General features: G+C 51.6%; 5 protein-coding genes and 1 pseudogene across 5 annotated transcripts; 3 read left to right on the top strand and 3 right to left on the bottom strand.

Moving 5' to 3' along the window:
* Positions 1 to 1,789: 1,789 nt before the first annotated feature.
* SAPIO_CDS6333 lies at positions 1,790 to 3,388 on the top strand (annotated as a pseudogene; the record flags this gene model as incomplete).
* Positions 3,389 to 4,046: 658 nt separating this feature from the next.
* Positions 4,047 to 6,049, bottom strand: SAPIO_CDS6332 (uncharacterized protein; the record flags this gene model as incomplete). Its single annotated transcript, XM_016788461.1, has 6 exons — positions 4,047 to 4,440; positions 4,526 to 4,878; positions 4,988 to 5,468; positions 5,573 to 5,652; positions 5,714 to 5,891; positions 5,961 to 6,049. 6 exons carry the CDS (start codon positions 6,047 to 6,049, stop codon positions 4,047 to 4,049), a joined length of 1,575 nt encoding a protein of 524 aa, XP_016641895.1.
* Positions 6,050 to 7,865: 1,816 nt separating this feature from the next.
* SAPIO_CDS6331 (uncharacterized protein) lies at positions 7,866 to 9,961 on the top strand (the record flags this gene model as incomplete). The annotated part of the gene is made up of 5 exons (XM_016788460.1): positions 7,866 to 8,054; positions 8,130 to 8,271; positions 8,852 to 9,189; positions 9,262 to 9,335; positions 9,436 to 9,961. The coding sequence occupies 5 exons, from the start codon at positions 7,866 to 7,868 to the stop codon at positions 9,959 to 9,961; spliced, it is 1,269 nt and encodes a 422-aa protein (XP_016641894.1).
* Positions 9,962 to 10,017: 56 nt separating this feature from the next.
* On the bottom strand, positions 10,018 to 11,940 carry SAPIO_CDS6330 (Arylsulfatase; the record flags this gene model as incomplete). The annotated part of the gene is made up of 2 exons (XM_016788459.1): positions 10,018 to 11,645; positions 11,751 to 11,940. The coding sequence occupies 2 exons, from the start codon at positions 11,938 to 11,940 to the stop codon at positions 10,018 to 10,020; spliced, it is 1,818 nt and encodes a 605-aa protein (XP_016641893.1).
* A 1,140-nt stretch (positions 11,941 to 13,080) lies between these two features.
* Positions 13,081 to 14,939, top strand: SAPIO_CDS6329 (Glycoside hydrolase family 79 protein; the record flags this gene model as incomplete). The annotated part of the gene is made up of 4 exons (XM_016788458.1): positions 13,081 to 13,279; positions 13,342 to 13,441; positions 13,540 to 14,007; positions 14,084 to 14,939. The coding sequence occupies 4 exons, from the start codon at positions 13,081 to 13,083 to the stop codon at positions 14,937 to 14,939; spliced, it is 1,623 nt and encodes a 540-aa protein (XP_016641892.1).
* Positions 14,940 to 15,540: 601 nt separating this feature from the next.
* On the bottom strand, positions 15,541 to 18,925 carry SAPIO_CDS6328 (AMP-binding enzyme; the record flags this gene model as incomplete). Its single annotated transcript, XM_016788457.1, has 6 exons — positions 15,541 to 17,283; positions 17,344 to 17,437; positions 17,491 to 17,775; positions 17,837 to 17,940; positions 18,173 to 18,273; positions 18,346 to 18,925. The coding sequence occupies 6 exons, from the start codon at positions 18,923 to 18,925 to the stop codon at positions 15,541 to 15,543; spliced, it is 2,907 nt and encodes a 968-aa protein (XP_016641891.1).
* Between the last annotated feature and the right edge of the window lie 1,539 nt (positions 18,926 to 20,464).

The raw sequence follows: 20,464 nt of genomic DNA, 5'->3' as shown, positions 1-20,464 counted from the left end.
CTCCTGTATTTCAGACTGGGTAATTATAGACATAGAGTGATTGCTAGATTTACGAACAAAATCATTCAAGACTGAGATATCTGCAAGCCTACCTATTAATACAGTATACTGTATTCTGATCATCTCCCAAAAATAATTCTGCAAATCGAATCGAATCGACACCCTATTTGAATTAGCAACCCATGACAGCACGTGGGATAATTCACCACTACAAGAGGCGGATATATAATAGGTAGCACTAGTCACACTTGCCCCGCGGACCCGCAGAGTGGGAGAGAGGGGGCTATATCTAGGCTATCAAAACGCCAATGTGCTAATCAACAACGACCGGAACGACATGGCGATAGGGAATGACCACGTCTCCTTCAAGAATGGCCCTATCTAGGTAAGATGTCAATTCAAACACCGTTAGAAGATGGCGGAGGGGTCGCTCCCTCGTGTCAAATAAAGAGTGAAATCCCAATCCCACCAGATCAGCCCAAGTTTCGTAAAAAAACGAACCGAAAAAGCGAGCGCCCAGTCTCTAGAGTAACCCCTGACTGCTTGAGAGTAGTATCATACGACGTATCCACTCGATTCGGATTAGCATCCGTTCTTGTCATCAGTTGGTATGATTCTGACAAAAGCCTCACGAGGCTCTCATCTATGCCAGTGTGCGAAAATTCCTCTTCGAGGTAGTCGGTCTCCATCTATCTCGTCTATATGCGGCATGCAGGGCAGACGACCCATTTTAGTCAATCGTGTTTCTTTGGTGCTCATGTCTCCAGGGTGCCCCGGATATCGATGAATCGAGTGCCTCATCTTAAGGACCCGCAGTTACATGGATGTAAACCTAGGGAAGCAGGGAAGCCCTGTGGTTATTCGAGCCATTTCTAACGCTATACACAATCTTAATCGAAAGTTCGAAAGTCTTACCAGAATCTCATAGATGAATACCATTCAGAGAGATTGCTGTTTTGTCTTGACCTAATCTATTACGTTACACGCAGGTCCCCCACTGGCCCTGGGCTAAGGGCGGCCGAAAGAGACGTGCAATCGATTGAATTGCGACAGGGGATTCTAATGCCAGGAATTAAGTGCTCACGTCCCGTCGTCTGGCGGAAGCGTTCAATGTAAGAAATCTTCCAGTTTCACCGACGCCGACCCACAACCCCAAACGACAACTTGAGAGACAACGCTCTTGGGGGCGAGCTGGAACTGTCGAACACATCAGTATTTTCGACATTTAGTGTCCTCGGCATGAGGCATCTTCCACTGTTGTGCCAAGCCCGCTGGCGTCTCTCCTGCAGCCACCCCCAGATCCGGGACGCCGGGGAGACCGACACTCCATCTCAAAAGGAATCTGGAGAACCGAGCCCCTAGGGCAGGATGACACCGGAAAAAAAGATGGAATATTCCATTTGGACCCATTCCCGTTCGTAAATAACAGCTAATTGGTTTTGAGCCCTATCTTTTAGTGGATTAAGCTAGCAAGTTCCCACAATACGGGGATGGCTCGGCGAGAAAAAAAAAATTTGCACATCGCCACTCCACTGTCCTTCCCATTTCGGCCACTCGGCCAGGCGTGGCCCCCATGCCCACTCCATTGTACATAATGGCCGATACAAGATTTCTCCGGGCTCGATATTTGTGTGCTGATCAATTCTCTATTGCCATATGATGAACGTGGTATGACAGGGCCCAGCCTCCTCATTCTTGTCGCGTTGCTGCCTTTCGACTCTCCCTTGACTTCTCAGTTCTGAGCTGCGTTTTCAGAGCCCCACCGACGACAATCTCACCCCTGGCCTCAATGGCTAATGCAATATTTTCAGAAAAAACCGACCCGACATCTTCGGGTAGAATTCCGGGATCTAAGAGCGATTACGATGTTGGGGAAGGCGCTAGTACCGAGCGGTCGAAGGAGGATGTCGAGGCCGGGGAGGGTGGTCTTGAGCGAGCCCTGACAAGCCGCCATCTTCAGTTCATCGCCATCGGAGGAACAATTGGAACCGGCCTTTTCCTTGGTCTTGGCAACGCCCTTGCCACCGCTGGCCCCGTCTCACTTCTCATCGCCTTCGCTTTTATCGGCACCGTGGTTTTTTCGGTCATGGTTAGTCTGGGTGAGATGGCGGCTTTCATGCCCGTCGCTGGGTCCTTCACGGTCTACGCGACTCGGCTCGTTGATCCGGCCCTTGGGTTTTCTATGGGTTGGACCTACTGGTTCAGCTGGAATATCACCTATGCGCTCGAGTTGACAGCGGCGGGTCTCATTATCCAGTACTGGCAGCATAGCCTAAGTATTGCCATCTGGATCGCGGTTTTCTGGGTGATCTTCTCCGCCGTGAACTTTCTACCAGTCCGCTGGTTCGGCGAGATCGAGATGTGGTTCTCCAGTATTAAAGTCATCACCGTCATTGGTTTTATTATTTTCGCGATCTGTGTGAATGCCGGCGTTGGCGATGAGGGGTACATCGGCTTCAAGTACTGGAAAGACCCCGGTCCATTTGCGGAATACATGGTTGAAGGGGCGATTGGAAAGTTTGTTGGTTTCTGGGCAGTTCTCGTTACCGCTGCCTTCACTTTCCAAGGTGCTGAGCTGGTGGGAGTGGGCGCTGGCGAGACGAAAAACCCGGAGAAGAGCATCCCCTCGGCCATCCGCTGGACATTCTGGGGCATTTTCGTTCTCTTCCTGGCGGCCGTTTTCTTCGTTGGGATCAACCTTCCTTACAACCTCGAGGGTTTAAAGACCGACGCGACCGACGCATCTGCATCTCCTCTCGTCCTTATTGCGCAACGGGCCGGTGTCCCCGTCCTACCACATATCATTAACGCCGTCCTTCTGACCGCGGTTCTTTCAGCAGCGAACTCGAATGTCTACTCCAGCAGTCGAATCCTTGTGGCTTTAGCGGAAGAGGGACTTGCTCCGAGTTTTATCAGGCGAACGAACCGGTATGGCACGCCATATGTCGCAGTCGCGTTATGCTCTCTGTTAGGTCTTTTGGGGCTCCTCAATCTTTCCGAGAACGGAACACGGGTCTTCACCTGGTTGCTTAACATAAGTTCCACGAGTGCCTTGGTAACTTGGGCTGGCATTAATGTGTGCCATGTCCGCTTCCTCAGCATTCTCAAGGCCCAGAAAATCGACCGGGCAATCTTGCCCTACCGCGCCCCGCTTCAGCCATATTTATCTTGGTACGGTCTGTTTATGAGCTCGTTGATCGTTATTACCGTCGGCTTCACGGTATTCATCCAGTGGAATACTAGTGATTTCTTTTCATGTTACATCAGCTTAATGCTTTGGTTGGTTTTATATGTGGGATATAAACTCCTATGCCGGACGAAGGTGGTTCCCTTGTTAGAAGCGGATGTAAATATCGGCAGCGAAACTAGTTATGGGAGGAAGCCTTGATTGGCATTCATCGTTCGAGAGGAACCGATATTGTACTTTTATGTCAGCGGTCACTATTCATTTAAGCATGCATATTCATTCTGTATAGTTGAAATACCTAGCCCCTTTTTGATAAGGTTCCCGGGTCCTAAAGTGTGTATGTATAACGATGCAAAGGTTGTAAGAGCAAATGCTAAATTGGGAATGGAAAACAACCGTCGAGGTCAGTTCTATAATAACTTCTCGAAAGCTGCGGAGGGGAGAACATGATCATAAAATAGTTACGGGCGTCCCCACAAGTAGCCTGGTAGGCATTCACAAAATAGACTTCACGAGTAACAGCAATTCCCCGTTATTCGAAGAGTCCTGTTGCGCAAGAGCAAGTGGCATGGCCTCACTCCATATCTACAAGCAGAATTGACTATCCTCGGCCATTGATTGTGGCCATCTGTTATATTAAACTGATGTATTGTGTTGCCACTTTTTTACCCGAATCTTATGCTTGTTGAACATGACAAGTCCAGTGCAGAACATAGAACTTCGTGGCTAAGTATTATTGAATCTGGGAACACAGAACCAGGGATGTTCCTGGAACATCCTGGAGTTGATTAGAGTTGCCCTTAATTTTCTTGTCGTTCCCAGGCGGATTGAAGTAGAATTATTGATCCTGATAGACTCTCTAAACCTTCTCAACAAGTTCCGCTGCCTTCTTTTCCGATTCTACGTATGAGGACTTTTGCTTCAATTCATCTTGGTAGAGAGTCTGCGCGCTCTTGGTCTCAACGGAACCGAACTTGCGTAGAGGGACGCCGCTGGCGAAGAGCTGGTCGACCTCCTCGAGAGTACGACCCTTGAGCTCAGGGATGAAGAAGAAAGTCAGGACGACCATGATGACATTGATGGCACCGTAGATGAATCCGACCTTGGCGCCGAGGTTCGCGTATCGCTCGTTGATAAGATACGGGATCGTGAAGGACGTGACGAAGGTGGTTAGAACTGAAATAACACTCGCTAGGAGATTGGTTTTCTCCTTTAGGCGTGAAGCGGCAGCTTCGGACAAGACGACGTAGGACCTGCAATGAAAGGGTTTGTCAGAAAAAAAGAAAAAGGTCAACCGATAGGTTAAATCGCTGTAATCGGAAAAAAAATTCCACGTACGAAGGCGCCCAAGATAAGTTGAAGAAAAACTGGAACAGCATCACAGAAGCAACCACCAGTCCTTTTCCCGCCGAGTTGATGTTGCTGGAAGAGCCCATTCCGCCGAGGATGAATAGCCAAAGGGCCATGAGTGTGCCTCCGACCATCAGAATCGGCCTTCGGCCGATGCCATCGATAAAGGACCACGTAAAGAAAATGGCTACGAGCGAGAGAATGTTTTGGATAATGTTGAACAAGAAAGACTTGTCGCCGAATCCCTGAGATTGATAAAAGACCACGCCGTACTGCGAGGGGAAAGCCTGGCCGGTGATTTGCTGGCCGAACATTGCGAGCACTGCGACGGCGGTTCGAGACTGTGGAATGTTTGTGTGAGTGAAAGTGAAGCAAGTGAAAGAGGGAAGTTTAACGTGGGTTTTATCGGGGAGCGCGGCGGCCATATTTGACGCGTAAACAGCAACTAACCCTGTTCGTCCGATTAAACACTTCGGACCATGTGCCTTTCTCCTCGTTATTATTTATATATATCAGGGCCTCGATCTCTAGCTGGATTTCGTCATCGCCGTCTCCGGGCCTCAGCTTGCGCAAGTTCTTCGTGGCTTCCTCTCGCCTGCCGCGCCTTAATAGCCAACGGGGTGACTCAGGGACAAGAGGCAGCAGGGCTAAGATGATCGCGGGGATAATAAGCTGCAGGCCAGTAGGAATGCGCCATCCGGGGTCGCTATCAATATTCTTCGTGCCGTACGTGACGCAAGTAGCAACTACCTGTCCGAGGATGATCATGAGCTGGATTGTCGAGGCGAAAGTGCCGCGGAGCATCTCTGGAGACGTCTCGGCTTGGTAGATGGGTACGACAACGATGGCCATTCCCGTCATACCAAAAGTGATGATGCGGCCGACGGTGAACATGGCTCTATCGACTGCGGCGACCTGCAGGGTAACACCACTGTTGCGACATGAGTCAGTGTGGATGCTCTCGGAAATTTGGCGGGGTGGGAATTGGGGAGAGAATGGCGGAGAGAATGACGGAGGGAAGATGACGCCACCTACATGAAGGACACAATGCAGAGGCCCAAGATAGCAGCGCGGCGGCCCCATCTCTCAGCGATCCAGCCGCACGATATGCAACCCTTGACGTTATTAGTCTCCACCAAGAATTCCAGTATTATGTATTGGGGCCTTGCTGCGTACCAGAGCTTTACCAATGAACGGTGTAGCTGTCATTACTGACGACAGCCATCCCGGAAGTTGCCATCTGCCTTTCGCCTCATTGTACTCGCCGAATTTGCGACCGAAACTGTTCATAGCTTGCACTCCGGAGAAGATACCGACGTCGTATCCGAAATTGAAGGCACACATTGCCATGTAACTGGAGCAATTTTGGTCAGCACGTCCACATCCCACAGACGGGGCCATCAATGGAAGAGTGATGACATACAACATAAGGAAACCGAGCATCCCATTGAGGCGGCCCAAGCGCTGAATGAGAGGCATGTCGCGTGGTGTCTGGGACGCCGTGGCAGCCATCTTGCTGGTGATTGCAAACGCGTTTTGTTCTCGAGACGACAGGGCGCACGGCGTCTTAGGAAGTATAGAGGAAGCGAGTTGGGGAGAAATAGAATATCATCAAAGGAAGGATCAGATACACCACGGAATATCTCCAGGCTGCCGAACACCACGGCCACGAGGATATTTATATCTGAACTCCAAAAAGGAGTTCGGTAGTCGAGGCTATTCGCTTTTCCACCACACGGACAAACGAGAAAGTTGGAGGTGGCCCACTCCCCCATTTCCCCATTTCCAGATTTCAGCATTTCCCCAGGTTTTTGCGACTTTATATGGCCCCATTGAGGAATAGAGCTCCAAACTAAAGCTGGGATGTGACTAGGGTGCATTCCACAGTCCCGCCACAGTGATGTCTTGTTGTGTAGGCTCTGACCCAAGGCGAGGGGGTTAGTGCGAGATCCGGTGCGAGTTGTGGTGCGAACTGCGATGCCCAGCGATGTCCGTCTGGTCAGGCAACGCTTAACTTAAATTGGCAAGTGGAGGCGTTCCATGTTTTCAGTTTTCACGGCATTCCGAAGTAGGCATCAAATGATACTCACGTGATCGTGATGCCTGCACAACCTCTGCTGGTTTCTCTTTGGCGTTCAGCATTCCATCTGAAGATTTGGAGCTTGCCGTTTGACCTTTCTTCCCCGGATTGCAACGCTAATTAACGGTCTCCTGCAGAGTATAGACCCACAGCCCGCCTGTCAGCGTTCCCGTGGGTCCATCACCTCGTGCCATGGGTCACTGGTATGGAGCTGTCATCCGAGTCTCCCGCAGAGGGCCGAAAGGCCCAAAGAGGTACGTTTGCGATGTGTGTCTCGTCCTCGAGATGTCTCTGACGTGGACAACATGGACATTCTATTGACATACTGTTATCCATAGCATGTATCGTGTGTCGGTCCAGGAAGGTACGTGGTCCATCTCCCCCATCTCCCGGCCCTCCCTGCTAAATGTCAGTCAACATGCACCCTGTTCTCACAATATCTTGGCTATCTAGGTCCGGTGTGACAGGGCGCTTCCCGCCTGCCGTAATTGTATCCGCCTCGGTGTTTCGTGTCCAGGCTATGACAATGACCATGAAAGTCTCTCCAGGAGTCAGATGCTCCAGTCGACGCAGGAGATTTTCAGGGCTGCTGGGAAGGAGAAACGCCGCATAGGTTCCTGCGAGCCGTGCCGACGGTTGAAACATCATTGCACTAGGACGAGGCCTTCTTGCAAGAGATGCATATTAAGGGGACTGGACTGTGTATATGCTACCAAATATGATAGGGACAGCGGTAGTAGCAACCTTTCTGTTGCTGCTGATCCATCTGACAGCTCACCCGGGCGCAATATTCACCCGCTGTACCTCGAAGTTCGTGGCCTGAAGATTCACCTTGAGCAGTGAGTCTTATCCTTGACACTCGAACTCGATAGCTCTCCTTTCCCTCTGGACCTGCCTCTCCCCATCACCCTTCAACCTGACCTTTGCTCGTGTCCTACTCATCGCTGCTGTCTGTTTCCGCGGTTGCTGGAACTTCTAGCCGTTCGATACTTCTGCTGATATTTTTTTTTGGGGATTAAAGGCTATATTCGGATACGCTACCTGAAGACCCTGTGTTGAGATCTCACCTTATCGCTGCGTACTTTGAGCGAGTCCATCCTCTACGTTGCTTGTCTTTCATTCATAAGCCCTCTTTTTTGCACGCCCTGGCTCGCGACAGTATTGTTCAGGACTACGGTGAGCCTCTGTTATACGTTATATGTGCCCTCGGTATAAGGTCGATTTCGTCCTCCCCTTGCCCTCCTGAACATGCAGGAACTGTCTGTCCCTTGGCGATCCGAGTTGACATTTTCCTGTAGTGTTCTCCTTTCCGATGCGATTCGATCCCGAACTCTGGAACAACGAGCAGGGGCCCCGACGCCGGGTGAGGCGTGGGCCGAATATGCCCGCAAGAAAGTGCTCTTGGAGGCTCATGTCCCGACAGTCCAGCATGTCATGGTGAGTCTCCTGTTTGGGCTCACTAGCTCGCGCGTATCACCTTCAAATCGCCGTATTGACCATCCTGTCATATAGACAATGGTGCTTCTTTGCGAGTACAGTATCAAAGCGGACCAACATGCGCTAGCCTTTACGCTCTCAGGCTCATTATTCCGATCTCTTCGTCTTCTTGGGTTTGACACACCATCGCGATTTCCAGTAGCCTCGGACACGCCGAGTGAGCGCCTGACCCACGAGACGGAAAATAGACTCGCCTGGGCATGCGTCCATCTCGACCTTTTACTTTCTTCCGGCGTGGATAAACACTCTCTGTGGCGTGATGACTTCCCCCGAATCCCTCTCCCCTGCTCTAACCAAGACTTTCTTTCCCTTTGCCATTCCGCTCCATATTTTCTTACCGACTTTGAGGGTCCTGATATGCTACCTATAATAAACCAGTTAGACCTGCCCGCTCTTTCGACCATTTTGATTCGATTGCGATCCATGGTCCTCAGGTATTTTTTTCCCTTGTTTCCATTTCGTTGAATGCGTCGGATACTGGGAAAAAAAAAAAAAAAAAAAAAAAATTAGAAAAGTTGGCTCACGGCGTAATAGACTGATCCGCACTACACCGTCCGCAGATTCTCGTATATGGGAGCCGTCTTCTCCATTCAGGACAGCATTACAGCAGCTAGAATTGTTCTACATGCACCTCCCCGCCAGATTTCACCTAACAGATCTCAATATGTACATGCACGACGATCAGCATGTAATCGGGGCAGTTGTCTTTTTGCATCTGATATATCACGGTGCTATAGTTGACCTCACCAGGATAACCTTGGCCGGTTTCAACTTTCCACTCGCCGAGGCGTTCTCCAACGCTCCCGTCGAGTTTCGATCGGACTTGCAGAGGCGCTGCCGCCTCCACGCAAACGAAGTCTCCGGTATCATTGAGAAGGGCTTACTCCACGGCAACGCCGCTTTTGATGAGCCCTTTTGCGCTAGTGTTGCCATGGAATCAGCCAAGATCCAAATCATCTACTCTGCGACGGCGGAAAACTGCCCCCAGTCGGCGGAGACTACCAGACATAACCTGAAGACGAACTTACGGCTATTAGAGTTATTGCATGCTGGAAAAGAAGGTCGGAGTCCATATGTGAGTAACTCGCGTGTTATCCTTGATTCACGATTGTCCCATTGTGCCTGCTTTAGCGCTAATGGTGGATAGATTCGGACCCTGCTACCCCTTTGCGCGGTTTTCGGGTTCCAAGACGTCGCGGAAGAATGGGGAGGACTTACATCGTATGGACTTTCGGATTTTCTTTTCGCCACCTACCCCCTTGCCTTTGAGTGGCCGGCATTCTTCGTGAACAAGGACTGACTAACTCGCTCGCCTTGACAGTTCCGCCACCTACTCTGCAGAAGTTACCGGCGACGCTGCGATAAATCACTTGTCAAGCATCGCTCCGTTCCGTCAGGCTCAGTCTGAGGTGAACGCCAAGCGGCAGAGAATTGCGACTAATAGTGCTGCCTCATCGTCGCCGGACCCCACTGGGAATACTGCCATACCAGGTCAAATGCAACAGCCCGTGCCGACTCATACCTCTCGCGCGAACTTAGCCATGCCTGCGATGGATCAGTGGATGAACACCAGCTTTCCTAGAGATCAAGGAATATCCCCGCCTCCCCGCAGCCCAATAGCTACACAGCCTCCGACCGGCGGTGGCAATAGCGCCGAAGGCTTGAGCATGGGAGAAGAAGTCCAAGCATCCTTGCAAAGTGCTTCTTTTCAAGGAGCACAACCATCGATGGAAGATTATATCAGGACGGCAAATGGCATGTATGATTATCTGACCTGGGATGTGTCTGAAATATCCGAACTACCACCGTTTGTTACATTTAATCTCCCGTGCCATCCGGACGGGTAAGCTAGACTAAAGACTAAAGACTAAAGACTGAAGCGCCGATATATATATCTATCTCCTTATATGCTCGATACCTTGGGGACCACACTCTCGAGCCTTTCCGGTGTAATGTCTGGTTTTCCGATGTATTTAATCCACGCATATGGGTCATCCATCTCGTCAAAAACTGACCCTTTCCCTTGAATTATCTGGGGATACTCTCCCGCCACTCCTATGACCCCAACATCACTTTTGTATTCCTCCCAGAGTGCCAGCATCTCGCTCAGAAGCTCCGGCCTCTCCTCCGCGAGGTCGGTTATCTCACCGGGATCGTCCATAATGTTGAACAGCTCCCACTTCTGCGGGCCTTTGGGCGCCGGGACGAAGGTGATTTTCCAGTCCCCTCGGCGCAATGCGCCTGACCCTGCTATCTCAAAGCCCATGACGTAGTCTGAGCCGTGGATGCCGTGGCGCCCGGATGGAGAGTCGGTCGAGTGGATGAGGGAGAGGAAGTTGACCCAGCTGCGGCCCCGTAGCGGTGCGATTTTACGTCCCTTGTAAGTAGCAGGGTGGCTGAGTCTCGCTAGGTCTAAGAGCGTGGGGACAATATCCATAACGGTGCAGAAGGCATCGGTAATGACGCTGTTGCTAGCCGCTGTTTGAGACACGAGGCGCGCAGGAGGCTTGACGACGAGCGGTACTCTACATCCTCCCTCTGTCGAGTGCATCTTGAAAAGGCGTGAAGGCGCGGTTGCAGCCTGTGCCCAGCGACAGCCATACCAGACGAAGCTGTCGGCCCTTCCAATATTCTCCAGACTGTTGTTGTAGTACTTTTCGATATGGGCCATGATGTTGTCACCGACGAGAGGGGTAGCCTCGTAGCTGGCGCCCTCAGCCCCATTGTCACTCATGAACAAAATGAGTGTGTTGTCATACGTGCCTGTCGTTTTGAGGTGCTCGAGAACACGCCCAATATTCCAGTCCATGCGGTCTACCATGCCGGCATACACCTCCATGGCGCGGCTTGATGCCTTGCGCACGTTTTCGGGGAGTTCGTCCCACTTCTCCGGCTTTCCACCTGCGATAACCACTGGATGAGGAATAACTCCAGGGTCGACCATGCCAATGGCCTTTAGCTTCTCCAGCCGCCTCTTCCGCAAGGCATCAGGTCCGTCGTCATACATGCCCCGGTACTTGTCGCAGACCTCCTTGGGGGCCTGCAGAGGCCAGTGGGGGGCACTGAATGGCAAATACGCAAAAAAAGGTTGGCGCCTTTCTTCCTCGGTGCGGTTTTCGAGGTACTCAATAAGCTTGTCGGCGTACGCATCGCTGCTGTAAAATCCGCTAGGAAGCTTGCCCAGGATCTTGTCATCTTCTGCATGAAGGGCTCGCGTCGCAGTCTCGAAGAACTTATCCGGCTCCGAGCGCGGGTCATCGTACTGCGGCTCGTAACCGTAGTGGTTCGCACACCCCGGCAGAAGAGCAAACGACTTCTTGAACCCTCGCTGGAAGGGATGGTGTTCCGGCTTTAAGCCCAGGTGCCACTTGCCGGACATGCAGGTGAAGTAGCCGCCGTCCGATAAGAGTTCCGGAAGCGCAACGACACGTTCGTTAAGGTAGCCCTCGTGACCCGGCTGGCCAGCATGGGCGGACGATGCCCTAGTGATTTCTTGAAGTTGGCCGAGGCCTGCGATGTGGTGGTCCGTTCCTATATATGCCGGAAAAAGGCACTCTATTAGAGCCTGTCCATCTTAAAGACGACGAAGAATATTCACTCTTTTTTTTTTTTTTTTTTCTTTTTGCCCCTACTTACCAGTCATCAACATTGAGCGCGTAGGTGAACAGGCTGCGGCGACATGAAAGTTGGTAAACCGAAGCGAATTGCCGTCAGAAGCGAGGGCATCTATGTTCGGCGTAGAGATTTCCGAACCAAAACATCCGCAGTCGCTGAAACCCAGGTCATCCGCTACGATGACGAGGAAGTTTGGGCGGTCGTCTGCCATGACTCTGGAATTGACTCGTGGCACAGTTCCTCCAGCCGGGAGCTTCGCTGGAACCAAAACAGGAGAAGGGTGAATTGGAGAGTCTAGACAGGTTGAGCGGAATAGGGGGCCAAACATAAGAAGGAAAGTCGAAAGAATAAGTTGCCGACCCGGGTGTGCAGCTGTGTCGGTTTTATGGCGGAACAACTGGACCCTCAGCGACGTAAAAGTACGCAGCAGTGTTGCCGTTCTCACTTTAACTGACATTGACCGACCATCGGGAACTCCTTTCTTAGCGGTCAATGGAACCTCTCAAAGCCATTCTTCTTAACTGGGTCCTGTGGGACCTTGTGGGGTGCGGTCTTGGATCTCGGCCCTCTTGTCGAGATCGAGGGCGGTATGTTATACTATGTATGGTATGTACTACGTCGGAAGAAAGCGATGGAATTTTCTGAGGCCTGGAGGACTTCGCAGTTGAGATGGAGTAATAGGCCAGCCACGTCGCCTACGTCAGCACCTTGGCCCATAATTCATAGTCCAAGGAGCCTAATAACCCCGGCATTGGATATCAAATCTTAAGCTACCGATCTGTTCAGTTGAGGCCCACCATGCGAAGTCCGGTGCGAGCTCCGGTGCGAGCTCCTACACGAAGATCACCAAGATCACCGGATTCGAGAGTGACGGCAAGGGTGCCAGTCGCGTAATTTCCCACAGGGAAGTTTGGAGACCCCATGGAGCATTGATGTAATTAAAATGCGGGGAAGTTTGGGGCAATGGTACGCTACGGCGAGGGCTGGTTTCTGCTTTGATGAACTGCAGCTTTTCTGCCTCTTGGCCGCCACCGCCGAGTCCATGTCACCCACACTAGACAAAGTGGCATGCCCGCAAACAAGAAAAGATTCAGTTACCATTCAATTGCACGCGACGGGTTAGCGCTAGCGACTAGTGTAAATAGGAGATAGCCCAAGGCGGCATAGACCTTTGCGCTGGAAGGTGAGCCATGTTGTGCTTTTCGAATTAAGATGTAGCGAGACCGCTAGTATTGTCCAAATTCTATCCTGTATATAAGGAAGGTGATTTTCCTTCTTTTCGCACTCATGAAGAAGTGTTAATCGTGAACAACAGACCCTTCTAGTAGTTCTGCCCATATCACGACCGATCATGGTGTTCTCGTCTTCCCTTCTCGCGGCTGCTTCGATTGCCCTAGCCGGCATTGCCACCGCCAAAGGGCACAAGGTCAACGTGAATAGACCCCTCGCCGTGACATCGCCTGAAACCGTGCCTGCTGGAGCTTCACAGGTCGTGCCGCATGACTTCGCATCTTTCTCGTTCCCAGCTCACTGGTTTGCGGACTTCTGCGGTGAGCCCTCAATCTCACATTTTGATAATGGAAGAGGGAAAAAAGAGCTAACAATTGCCAAGGCAACTCGACGCACCCCAATCTGTTCTCTCGAGACATATTTAATCTCCTCTATTCCAAGACCGGCGCCCACCCGTTCATCCGTGTTGGCGGTACCTCGACGTGAGTCCTGGACGTGACCACCTTTCCCATACTTCTCGCCCAATTATAAGCACTGCCTCAAACTTGCAGGCGCTAATATTGCTCTATGTAACACCCAGCGACCGTGTTTGGTACAATGCATCCCAAGAAATAGCTCTCTATAACTGGTGGGACCCTGCAGGAAGCTCTACAACCGAGTATGGCATACCTGATAAGGTGTTTATCGGACCCGCCTTTTTCGACGGCTTCCTCAACTTTCCCGGCTCCCGCTGGTCCTGGCAAGTCAATTTCGGCAACACCTACGGCGTTGAAGGTGGCCTGGAGAACGCAATCAAAGTGGCCGGGCTAGTTGTCGAGCACGTCAAAGCGCTCCTAGAGAGCTTTGAGCTTGGAAACGAACCGAACTTGATGCCTTGGTTCAATCATAGGCATAAGAACTACACGATGGCCGAGTACGTTCGGGAGTGGAATGAATACGCAGATGCCGTCTCGGAGCTGGTTTTGAAAGGAAATCCATACGGCCTGGAAGAAACACGTTTCTTCCAAACTCTTACCACTGCTGGGGCTAGCCATGAAGAATGGAGTGTGTGAGTGGAAACGCGCCATCTCTTGATCAACAGAGACGGGCAACACCATACTAACAACTGTCCTACTTCCCCATAGTCAAAATGCATTCAAGCACGATATCGACTCCAAGGGTCATGTCAAGTCTGTTTCCTACCACCAGTACGCAGCCAGCAATCAGCCGTGGGTACGCCTCCAGAACTCGTACATGAACCACACGGCAAATTCGGGTAACGTAACGCAATACTCAGAGGCCGTCGAGTTCTGCCGCTCCTACGATCCGCCCTTGCCTTTTGTTCTTGGCGAGACAAATAGCAATTCGTACAACCTTAATATGGGCCACATTGAGGGAGTCTTTGGCTCTGCCTTGTGGCTCATAGACCATCTCCTCATGGGCATGGCCACGAACATTACCCGCTATAACCTCATCCAAGGGACTACGTTCGGGTATACTGGCTGGGTCCCTGTCCCTCGTGACGGCCGTGATCCCTATGTGCGCCCCCCCCTCTACGGCCAGATATTCGCCGCTGACGTCGTGGGCCATCATCCCGAGGTCCAAGTCTATCCTATCGAGGGCCTCCCGTGGAACATGTCCGCCTACGGTATTTACGAGGCTGGAGAGCTCGCGCGCTACGTTATTATCAACTACGACGAGTGGAATTCGACCACGCCGTATACGAGGCCCTCGCAAAGAATCAACCTCGAGGTGCCGTCCCGGGTTAATCGTGTCGAGATCAGACGCCTGACTGGGGATGGAGCCAGCGCTGACGAGGGGATCCAGTGGGCCGGACAAAGCTGGAATTACACGGATGGCAGGCTCGTCAAAAACGGAAGGGAGAAGTTTGAAGTCGCCCGTGCTAGTGACGGAAGAGTGAAGCTGGCCATCGAAAGCACCGAAGCGGTGATGGTGTCCTTTAAAAGTCCGGCCTGCAGGCCCCACAGACCCCGAAACTAGTAGCGATAGAGGCCGAGACCTAGACAAGGAACGGAGAGGATATAACGGGCATTCTCTAACAACGGTAGAGTGAATTTGAAGGAGTGGGGAGGGCACTAATTTTAATTCCTTCATGAACCGGGGCACGGATTACTTCGAAAATGCAGCCGTTTGATCGGATCCCAGTCCAAATTACTGTCACCAGGCAGCCGTATGTTGGTTCTTCAAGGTCAAAATATAATATTAACTTTCTTTGAGTCTTCAGTGATCATAGCTATTTAATTCTGTTCTCAGAAAGGGCAAAGTAGTATTCAGAGGCGACGGGGTACCCTTGTGCGCTCGCGTAGGTAGTGCCACCTGCGGTCCGTCTGGCAAGCTGGGTCAGGATTCGAAACCAATGCTAAGCATACCAATGGATTCAGGAGTGTCAAGCCACATACCTACGTACATGTCCACTTCAAGACTCGACGCACCAGTGGAGGGCTTCGCTTATATATATCCCATTGCAGTTACTGCCTATCAGATCCTGTGCCATGCTCCTCTATCCCTCCTCCGCGTCATAATTTTGCATCCCAAGGTAGCCTTTCCCTCTCGATCTGCTCTCTACGGAACTGTCATCTCATCAGCTGTCCCAGATGGCGCCATACGCGGGGATGCCTCTTGTCTCTAAGCCATAGACTATCTTCTTCGTGATTTTTTCATTTGCAATAACAACCACAGCCTCAGCATTGAAGCTTTTGGCCATGTTATAAGCAAGCCGAACCATATCAGGCCTGCCTAGTTTGGCGGTGTCCCAAATTGTAGCACCCGGAGCTTTTGTTCGGAGGGTCTCAAGGAGAGGTAAGCCGAAGTTCCGTTCTGGGTCGCGGGTGCTCCAAAGCACTTGGGTAGGGCAGCTTGGCTCCTGAATATGTCCCAGACAAGGACCAATCCCGGAGCCGGTAGCAACAACCACGATGCGGTTGAAGAGTGTGGCGATGCGCATGACGCCGCATGTTGGGATTCCTCTGACCCACAAGTGCGTGGGTGGGTTTCTGATGCAATAGCTCGTCCAGTCTCCAGCGTTGGAAACCATGAGGGAATGACCAGCTGGGAACTGCTGTGGGTCGTGGGGCGGCCCATGTGGCTTCGGTGCTGGGATGGTCGCGAACGAGTGCCATTCGAGGAGTGGCCGGGAAGATATTCTTGTAAAGCTCCCGTTTACCGGTACTGAATAGTCAAAGTGTAGGCGGACAGCATGATCCGAGAGTACCTCAGAGACAACGGGCACTCGGCGCAGCCAGAACCATGAGAGCGCAATGCTTGCCGTCGCCACCCACAGTAACCAAAACGGCACAGTACCAAGGAGGGCCTTTCCGAATGAGACGGCGTTTTCCTTGGCAGTATCATGAATACCCACGAAAGTTTGGGCCCAAAAGAGGAAGAGCATGGTCCAGCCCACAAACCGATGCCACCTCTCGAAAAAGTCGTGATGCGTCTTCCTAAACGGCGGGTACGCGAATCCTATCATGGTGAAGAACAACGCGGTAAGAGTCCAAGATAGGACAATGAAGGCGGGCGAATGACGAGGATAGTCTGAGCACTTGGAAGTAGACAAGCAGACTACGTCGTTAATGTTGGCTGCGAGGAGCCACAAGCTTGCGCAGGAAGCTGCGCTCGCATGGACTCCGCCCAGGTGATAGATCTTTGCACACGAAGCGCGAATCCAGAGAGGCCAATTCTTAGGCACTGAGCAGCATACCGTGTAGAGCGCATTGATGACAAAATCCTGCCGGATAAGAATCGCAATCACCAAATTGATGGCGACCATATTCCCAATCCACTCGCGACTGTAGTCATAGGTGTATACCAGAATAAGCGCTACCACGTTGGCGATCCAAACGGTAGAAAAGAGGAAGCGATAAGGTATCAATAGTCGATACACTAAGCCTCTGAGTGGCTGCGGAAGATCCTTGTCTGGCACTGGGCCGTCAAGTGTGGTCTTGTCTTCTGTCACAGAGGTAGTCATTGATACTGATGTCGCACACTCCGAGGTGCGGGAATCGCGAGTAGATTGTGTGGATGAGAAGTTAGATGCAGATGTCGTCTCATCCGAGTCGTCGCCATCCTGAATGAGCTGCCTCAAAGATTTTTTATCCGCCTTCCCATTCGGAGTCAATGGGAAGGACTCAAGCACATGGTAGTGGGAAGGCCGTGCATAATATGGCAGGCTCGACTTGACGCTTTCCTGAATCGTCGGCACGTGGCAGCCTTTGGGTTGAATGAACGCGTGAAGCTCTCCTTCAACCAAGATCACAACTGCTTTGGTAATTTGAGGAGCAGCGCAAAGACAGGACGCAATGCCGTCTAGTTCTACTCGAAATCCCTGTGATTTGGTGTCAGCCTCAGTTTCCACCAGCCAAGGATCTCATCAGGTGTGACATACCTTGACTTTCACCTGGTCATCACATCGACCAAGAATTTCTATCGTTCCATCCGGCTTCCACATGCCGACGTCGCCGGTGTTATAAATCATTGTTCTGTATACTGTTAGCCCAGTTTTCTACATGAAAAGGTCTTGCAGATCACGAACCCGTCATTGGCGAACATGTCCGGTAGGTATTTCTCAGCAGTAAGTTCTGGTTGTCCGACATATCCTCGAGATATGCCTTTCCCGCCAGCCCAGATGATCCCCGGCCTCTCGATTGGCAATTGAGCCTTCTGGTCATCGAGAATATATACTCGATTGTTAGGTGTGGGCTTTCCAATGGAAAGACGTTGTCCCGCTATATGCCTTTGCATTGTGTTGACAATTGTGGTCTCGGTTGGACCGCAGCAGTTGTAGTACCTCAAGTGCGAAGCCCATCGGTCCGCGAGTCTATCGGAGGCGATTTATTAGCAAAGGCAATTCCGCTTTCTCAGGTAAGAAGACTGCTTACTGTATTGAGATCGGTTCGCCGGCAGTGGCAACAGTTTTGAGGTTAGGGAATTGTTCAGGTAGATATTTGGACAAGATTGATGGCGTGCAAATGAGAACGTCGATCTGCAGTGTTCAATGTCAGCCCTTGCCTTCACCGTGGAAATTGTCTCTTTCTTTCGGTACCTCGTGAAGTGTTTCCATCCAGTCAGATCCTCGCAAGACAAGCGTTCCACCATTGCTGAGGCACCCTAAGATTTCCCATGCCGCTACCAGGCACCGTTAGTTTCATGAAATAATGAGCCGTGTCATTATCGCACTTACCCATATCAAAGCCAATATTCAACACTTGACCTACCCGAACCCCCTGGCTTATGCCCAGGTTTCCGGGGCAGGAGCAGACAAGGTTTGCGACATTCTCGTGCGTTACGTCAACTCCCTTTGGAGTCCCAGTCGTGCCTACAGTGGCCGGTGAGCGCTATCCATACAAGAGGATTCTAAGATGAATGGGGTAGTGAAGAGGAGATATACCTGATGTGTAAATGACATAGCACCCGCTCTGTGGAGTCACAAGCCTCAGGCTTTCCTCGGCAAAGGCGCAAATATCCATGTTCGGCGCTTCGCCAACGTGGCCATCAATACTGACTACCTTGCAACCACTAAGAGCGAGGTCTTCGACACGACGCCTGGTTGACTCAAGGCATAGTACCAGATCGCCCGTTGACTGCTCGATCACCCTCCGAAGAGTCTCCTTTGCCACCACCTTACCGTCGACAGGGACATACTGTGCTCCGCAGCAGAGGATAGAGATGATACCAATAATCATCTCAATGCCGCGTTTAGCCACCAGTGGCACCCTGTCACCGGAGCGAAGTCCGCCATTTTGAAGACGTCGAGTTAGCTGGATCGAGCGTCTTCCGAGCTCAGCATAAGTTACCGAGCGAGGTCCGCGTGCCGAATGATCTATGGCAGCGACCTCATCGGGTATTGTAAGGATATGATGTAGGATGGCAGCAGTAACAGTTGGGAAAGCGGGGGCAATGGATGAGCCATGGGTAAAGTCTCGGCCGGGAAAGGCTCCTTGGGACATAGTGAGAGCGTCTTCGGTCATGGTAAGGAGTAAAAGTTCGGGTTGCTTTAGCCGCTACAGAGAGGAGGTCCTGAGAGCGGGGAAGAGAGCCCTAATATATTGACGGAAAGCTGGCCATCCGGCGGAGGACTCGATACATTCACGAGCAGGATCAAGTCGGAACCAACAGAGCTGCGGAATCGTCTGATTTCGCCCATTTTGGGATACTTTTTGGCGCGAGTGACTCCATTTTCAGTTGGGTCGTTGGCCGCTTCAGGCAATGTCTCATCGCGCACGTGTATGCGTGAGGCCAGTTTAAGGCTTCGATTACCCGTTCCCGTGAGGATCTGAGGTCTCCGAGACTCGGAGACCACGGCGGATGAACAAGTTGAGCGTAGTTTGGCGACGATCATGGACGAATCTTGTCAATGGTGTTGGTTAAACTTGGATGAAGTCCTTGGCAGAACCGTTCGCATGACTAGCTCTGCCGACGCAAGTAGTTGCGTGCTGATAATCCCTCGTTAGCTACGTGACATGGCAGGTCGATCCGGGCGCCTCTCCTCAACGCCGGCGGCTCCGGCCCGATACGGGGACGTAAGCGGACAGGTGACAGGTTCCGGGATGAGCTGATAGTTTAGGGCTGCTAGTCCATTTTCGGAATGGCCTTTGGTTTTCCTGCACGAATCAGGAAGCCAGCGCCAGTTTGCGGTGGCTAAAGATCCTTGTCGAGGCGTTTTTTCGAGGGTTTTGCAGCTGGCTTGAACTCCGAGGTGGATCTCGCACTCGATCACTGACGCGGATAGCGGTTGGGGCGTATGTGGAGCGTAATGCAGACTATTGCAGAGTGCCAGGGCGTCTGCGCAGACTGCAGTCTGTCCGACACGGGCCAACACCGCTCGACATGGTAGGGTGGATTTATTCTCCGCCACTTTATGCGGTATTATCGGTGTCTATCGGTGTCTCTCCCCAACCTCCCCTCCTCCATCTCCCCCTCCCCCTCTTCCCCCCGCGCTTCTCCTGCCCCTCCCCCACTTCTCTGTTATAGTGTCCATCGGGAGTGGTGGCCTAGCTATGACCCGTGTGTCCAAGTCACAATTGTGTCAGTACGCGAGCCTTGCTTTTTCTCGTTAGCCAGTCGGAAACAGGGGTCTGACAGCCGATCTTTTGGCTCTGTGTCTCGGCGAAACTTGCACATTTTCACCTATTCAGCGAGGATTCTTGAAATTTTACTTCCCCTTCTCTACCAGACTCAGCCATGAAGTAACCGATATAACCAGGCCTGTCCTCTTCTTTTTCGGTTTCCTTTTTTTTTTTTTTTTTTTTTTTTTTTTTTTGCCCACAACACTCTATGCCTCGGAACACCTTTCGACATGGATAATCGTAAAGAAGCCGAAGCCTGCCTTGTGGTCACTACGGCACCAACACCCAATATCCGAATTTTAACTTTCAATCGCCCGGAGAAAAGGAATGCTCTTTCTCACGCCTTAATACAAAGTTTCCTCGAGGAGTTATCCAGGGCGTCCAGGGACGCAGATGTTAGAGTTATCATCCTCACTGGGGGACAGTCCGTCTTCTCTGGTA

The sequence above is a fragment of the Scedosporium apiospermum genome (assembly GCF_000732125.1).
Source record: "Scedosporium apiospermum strain IHEM 14462 chromosome Unknown SEQ_SAPIO_0102, whole genome shotgun sequence".
NCBI classification, from domain to species: domain Eukaryota; kingdom Fungi; phylum Ascomycota; class Sordariomycetes; order Microascales; family Microascaceae; genus Scedosporium; species Scedosporium apiospermum.
The sequence above is the reverse complement of the archived record's forward strand: the minus strand, read 5'-3'. Positions and strand labels throughout refer to the sequence as shown.